Raw genomic sequence first — 5,832 nt, 5'->3', positions numbered from 1 at the left:
CCCTCTCTGCATTTCGTAAGTTTTCTTTTCCTCTAATGCACAAATACTTAATGTTAGATGAGTAGATCTCGTACTTTTCTATGATTCGTCTTTGCGTTTCTTTACTTATTGACCTAAATTACAGAGAGGTTTACTTCTAGTGATGTTCCAGTTTTAGATAAGAGAAACCATGAAGATGTTGGACACAACAATGGTTCGCAATTTTTTCCAGCAAGGGCTACTATGAAGAAGATGAAGAATATAAGCTTTTTAATTTATTTTTTTTTAATTTTCTTTAATCTCAATCATTAATGAGATTCAATAACTAAAATTATGGAGTGTAAATTATATTTTTTGAGAAAAACATAATTTGGGGTGTACTCATAAATGTTATATTTTTTTGTTAGGGTTTATTTAGAATGAGGTGTGCTTAGTTAAATTATGGATGTAAATAATTCTCATCGTACATAAATTGACCAAGAGAACAAATTATCGATGAGAAACAAGCATGACCTTTCTTAGTATCAATCTTAAATGTGGTAATGACGCAAACTTCCCATCAAAGGTTTAAATTACAGATTCATCTTACAAGCTTAAGTACCACGAGTGCATGGCAAGGCTTCCAAAGGACATAATGTTAGCAAGGGATGCTAACCCATGTATCATACCAAATTTCTTGTTCATGGCAGCAAGCTTTGGATTAACCTTTGCAGCTTCCCTGTTCTCTGACCACCCAACTTCATCTCCAATAATTCTGTTCTCTCTCTACCTTGTGCCTTCGCTTCATTTTCTACAGCGCAAGAACAAATCAGACTAATAAACAACTGGGGTGGAAGAAAAAAGACTTTGAAAACAAACATTTTGGCATAGACAAACAGCAACAGAAACAACGAGTCCCAATTGCAAATCATTTTGTTAACGACAACTATGAATCTTTCCTTACTTTTGATTTCCTATCACCCTACCTTCAATGAAAACTACTTATAGCTCGATCATCTTTATTTCTTATCATATCTTCACCCTTGAACTAACTTCGAACTGACAATAAGAATATTTCCACATTAACATGATATGTTTATTAGTGGGGGAAAACATATGCAAGTTTCAGAACCTTAGCTTATGATCATTATTTTCCTGTCTTTGCGGAGAAACCACAGTATTCAAGTTATATGGTTCCCAAAAGATCAGCATGCTTACTTAACCGTACTTGATCAAGCCTTTGGCTAAGCTTATCAGTGAAATCATTTTCCTCAAACAAGAGCAGCATAAAACAAAACAAAATTTTCTTCAATATCTTGAGCAACCAAGCAAATCACTAGGAAAAAAAATCCCTTAAAAAGTTATGACCAAATAATATGAGATTTAAAATTCGTATCTCATATAATGAAGAGAATAAGGAAAGAACTTAGTTTTCTGGTTTATTTTGTTTGGATGCTATTGTCTGCAACTGTTCCACCAGTAGTTGTTCGGATTTTCAAGAATTTTGAATCTATTTCTTGCAAATGCATGTACAAAATTGTTTCATTGTAAAGACTCTGCCTCCAGTTTCGATGAAACCGAGGAACAAGAACAATTCCATTTTGTCACCTATTGAACGCATCAACACAACAAATTAAGATAAAACCATTCTTCTCTATCTAATGCACAAATTTGCACCTCTTAAATTACACAAAAAACACAGAGTGCCTATGATTATTTTCAAAAATCACAGGTACACACTCACGATCGTCTTTGAAAGACAAGTTGAAGTCATCGATTTGTTGTTTCAGAGGGAATTCACATGTACTTCTTTAGAACGATTAAGACAGACAAAGAACGTCGGGAGGATTTTGGAAATTCATGAATTGGATACCATTAGGGGCGAAGCTACCCTTGCCTAAGGAGGGCCAGCCGACCTCCCTCAAAATTTTTTAATACCCCTAGTTATATAATAATTTACATAAAAGACTTCTTGAATTTTCATTTTAGACCCCCTAATTATAAAAAATCATTCTCATGGTTGAAACAAGAACACATGTGACAATTATTATATATCATATTTTATAAATTTTTTATTTTTGGTGTTATTTTTATACCTTTGAATGTATAATTAATAAATAATCCAAAAGAAATTCCAGGGGCCGCTGCCCCCCGGACCTCCACTTAGCTTTGTCTACCCCAATATAAAATTCTTTGCCTACCATAGATAGGTTATAAGTAGGGCTGGGACTGGGTCAGAATTATCGGTTAACCGACCCATTATCTACTGGCCGGTATTGTATCGTTGACCGACCCATACATATGTGGGCCGGTTGGTAGTTTCTATAATACTCAAATGTCGGTATCGGCCAATCGAGAATTTAATGAAATTGGGCCAGAAGCCCTTATATAGTTAAACGACCCAAAACACAAACATCAATGGCCCCACTGCCCAAGCCCAATATTATTGGCCCAAGCCCTCAAACATTCTCATTCTCAGTTTCTCACACTCACTCAGTGTCTCTGTCTCTTAAACAGTTAAACTCACTCACAAAGTCAGTTCACGTCTTCACGAATAACTCTCACTCAGTCTTAATTCTAAAATCGTAGAAGCAACAATGCAAAACGGCATAGAAGAATCGAAGATAAGCTGCAGTCTCTATCTCACTCTATCTTCGTCTCGTAAGGAAGCAGGAAGCTTCTCAATTTGAATCTCTTGATTCTCTTCTGTGACTTAACTCATGTAAGTAACCGTACCGTACATAAGGCTTATATATGAGATTGATGATTCTATTTCTATGTACACTCTATTCTCTAATCTATATTCTCTAACTCTATATGATTTTGTTTTGCGGTTTTGAATTAGGGATTAGGAGTTACTGATCTAGGGTTAGGGATTGTATCTGGATTTAGGACTCTTGAGTTGGGACTTGGGATGATGTCCAAACTCCAAACTCCAAATCCAATTGTTCAGCATATTTCAACTTTAATTTTTACCCATTATTCAGTCAATGTTCTGCACTTCTGTGAACAATTCCAATTGGTCTTGTTCTGAATCAGTGAATCTTTTGATGCTTATATAGAAATTAGAATGACGAAGCGACAAGCCCCAAGGGCATCAATCTCTCAACCTGAAGTTATTCAACATCAACATATTCAGTAGCAATCTCAAGTAAGTGTCACTCAGCCAAATCAGCCAACTGGCCCAACTCAACCAATTCAGCCAACACTTACACAAGAAGCAATTGTTAAGCCTGGAAAAAAGAAGTCCGAAGTGTGGAAGCATTTCCATTACAAGAAGAGAGAAGATGGCTCTTATGTTATACCTCCGATGGCGGTTTGCAATTATTGCAAGATGAAGGAGTATCCTTGTGGATCAAAAAGTTGTGGAACAACTAATATGAGGCATCACGTGTTTAAATCTTGCTCGAAATCTCCAGTTAGGGAGGACAAGGGTGATGCCAAGCAACCATTATTCACAAAAGACCCCAAAGGTGAGCTTGTTCCATTACACTATGATAAAGAATATGCTAAGAAGAAGCTTATAGAAATGATAGTGATACATGAGCTCCCATCAATATGGTAGGGGGAGCCGGGTTTAGAGCTTTTTGTCAAGCTTTAAACCCTCAATTTCTTGTTCCATGTCACAAGACAATGGCACAAGGTGTCATGAATTTGTTCCTAGAGGAGAAGGCAAAGCTTAAACATATCTTGTGTGGTGGTACAAGAGTGTCTCTCACTACAGACACTTGGACATCCATACAAAATATTAATTATATGGTACTCACGACCCACTTTATGGATGATGATTGGAGTTTGCACAAAAGAATACTCTCCTTTTGTCAACTTGCCAACCATAAGGGTGAAACCATAGCTACAGCTTTAGAGAAGTGTTTGTTGGGGGATTGGGGTATTGTGAGAATTTTTCAATTGCGGTGGATAATACATCGGCCAATGACAAGGCAATTGACATTCTAAAAAGAAGGCTTGTTAGGAGTAAGGGGGTCGTGTTAAATGGAGCTTATTTGCATATGAGGTGTTGTTGTCATATTCTGAATTGGATTGTACAAGATGATATGAATGTCTTGTCTGAGTCAATTGAAGGAATTAGATTGGCGGTTAAATGGGTAAGATCATCACCATAAAGATTAGAGAAATTTAGAGAATTTGCTCATAATGAAGGTATAGGAGGGCTGCCAATTGTATCCATGGATGTTTGTACTAGGTGGAACTCCACATATCTTATGTTGGAGCAAGCTTTGAAGTTTTCCAAGGTGTTTGACATGTTGAGTCTATTAGACTCGGGGTTCCAAGACTATTTCAAGGACCATAAGAACACTAGGTGCTCGGATGCTATCGATTGGATGAATGCCAAAGAGTTTGTCTCGTATTTGAATGTGTTTTATGAAGCAACCCTCAAATTGAGTGCTTCTAAAATACTCACCGCGCACTTGGTCTTCAAACAATTATTGAATATTCAAATGGTATTGAATAAGGCGATGATGAAGCCACAAGATGATACATTGTATAAGGTGGCAGCAAACATGAAAAAGAAGTTTGAAAAATATTGGGGGAATTGGGAGAATGTGAATCGTTTTACTTATCTCGCGGTTGTTCTTGATCCAAGATACAAGCTGCCTTATTTGGGTTTCCAATTAAATAAGGTAGGGATAGATAGTGAGTTGGTGAAAAAGACACAAGATGAGGTAAAAAAAATGTTTCATGACATGTTTAGAGAGTATGGAGAGATGGTTCCTAGAAGAAATCAACCAATTGATGGTGAAAATGTTGGTGATAGTGATGAAGAAGATGAAGAGGGTAGTGATGATGAGGATGAGAATGAGGATGATATGTTATATCATCAATCTCTAAGGGAAAATCAAGTTGTTGCATTAAGTGATGAGGTTGATAGATACTTGCATGAACCTCACTTGGAGGTTAAGAAAAATAAGTTCAAAATTTTGCCTTATTGGAAAGCAGGGGTAATTCCCAATTTTAGTTAAGATCGCCAATGACATATTTGCAATGCCAGTTTCTAGTGTGGCATCCGAATGTGCAATTAGTGTGGGATCAAGGGTTGTCGATCCTTTTAGGAGTTGTTTAACTCCTAGAACGGTGGAGGGATTGGTATGCACAAGTGATTGGCTTAGGGTGGATGGATTTAGCTATTACAAGGATCCAACTTATCTTCAACTAGAGCTTTATGCAACCTTGGAAGAAGTTGAACAAGGTACCCTTTTACACTTTATCCATTTACAATTTTACATTGTTATTTGCCCTTTCATGTAATTAGAGATATATGCATTCATTTATGTTTTGATATATGAAATTGCAGAGATTTTATCAACATAAAATCTTCGAGGAATGCCTATTGGTGGTAGCACTTCAGCTACTCATACATATGATACACTCGTACAAGGTTCCACCACCTAAGGTACTAAACATTATGAACTGCTCCAGCCTCCAATTTTGCATAATGCCCATAAATCATAATCTGCTCAATGCTGAGTGCTCACTACTATCTATGTCTGGAATCTGCACTCTGCACTACAATATGCAATCTGTATTCGTTCTGCAATCTGTCTGCACTCTGTATTACCTTAATACTTTTGAATCTGATGCTATTGTGATTGCAGTGAAGCTGCTGATTGTTGGAGAGTGAAGCTGTTGGATGTGGAATTCTACACTCTAGAGTTTTTGTTTGTTTATTGTCTAGTTCATTCTGGGATTGCTGGTTGGCTTGATGCCTTCACTTCTGCCTTGTAGTTTGTACTCTGTAAACTTTGTTGTTGTTAGTTGTTAGTTGTTGCCTTGTTGGTTGGTGGTTACAAGTTATTTTGCCGTGGACTCTGGCGTGTGGACTTGTGGTTGATGTCTAGCCTTGTTGGATTAGTT

At 36.9% G+C, this 5,832-nt stretch overlaps 1 protein-coding gene across 1 annotated transcript; it reads left to right on the top strand.

Annotated features, from left to right (window-relative positions):
* Positions 1 to 4,145: 4,145 nt before the first annotated feature.
* Positions 4,146 to 4,940, top strand: LOC120007266 (zinc finger BED domain-containing protein RICESLEEPER 1-like). Its single transcript, XM_038857467.1, has one exon. The coding sequence runs from the start codon at positions 4,146 to 4,148 to the stop codon at positions 4,938 to 4,940; it is 795 nt and encodes a 264-aa protein (XP_038713395.1).
* Positions 4,941 to 5,832: the final 892 nt, after the last annotated feature.

This window comes from Tripterygium wilfordii, chromosome 10, assembly GCF_013401445.1.
Source record: "Tripterygium wilfordii isolate XIE 37 chromosome 10, ASM1340144v1, whole genome shotgun sequence".
NCBI lineage: Eukaryota > Viridiplantae > Streptophyta > Magnoliopsida > Celastrales > Celastraceae > Tripterygium > Tripterygium wilfordii.
Note: the sequence above shows the minus strand (reverse complement) of the source record. Positions and strands in the feature narration are given on the sequence as shown.

What these genes read in the sequence shown, in the direction of transcription:
- LOC120007266 (XM_038857467.1), top strand. Translation starts at nt 4,146, where the DNA reads ATGGATGTTTGTACTAGGTGGAACTCCACATATCTTATGTTGGAGCAA.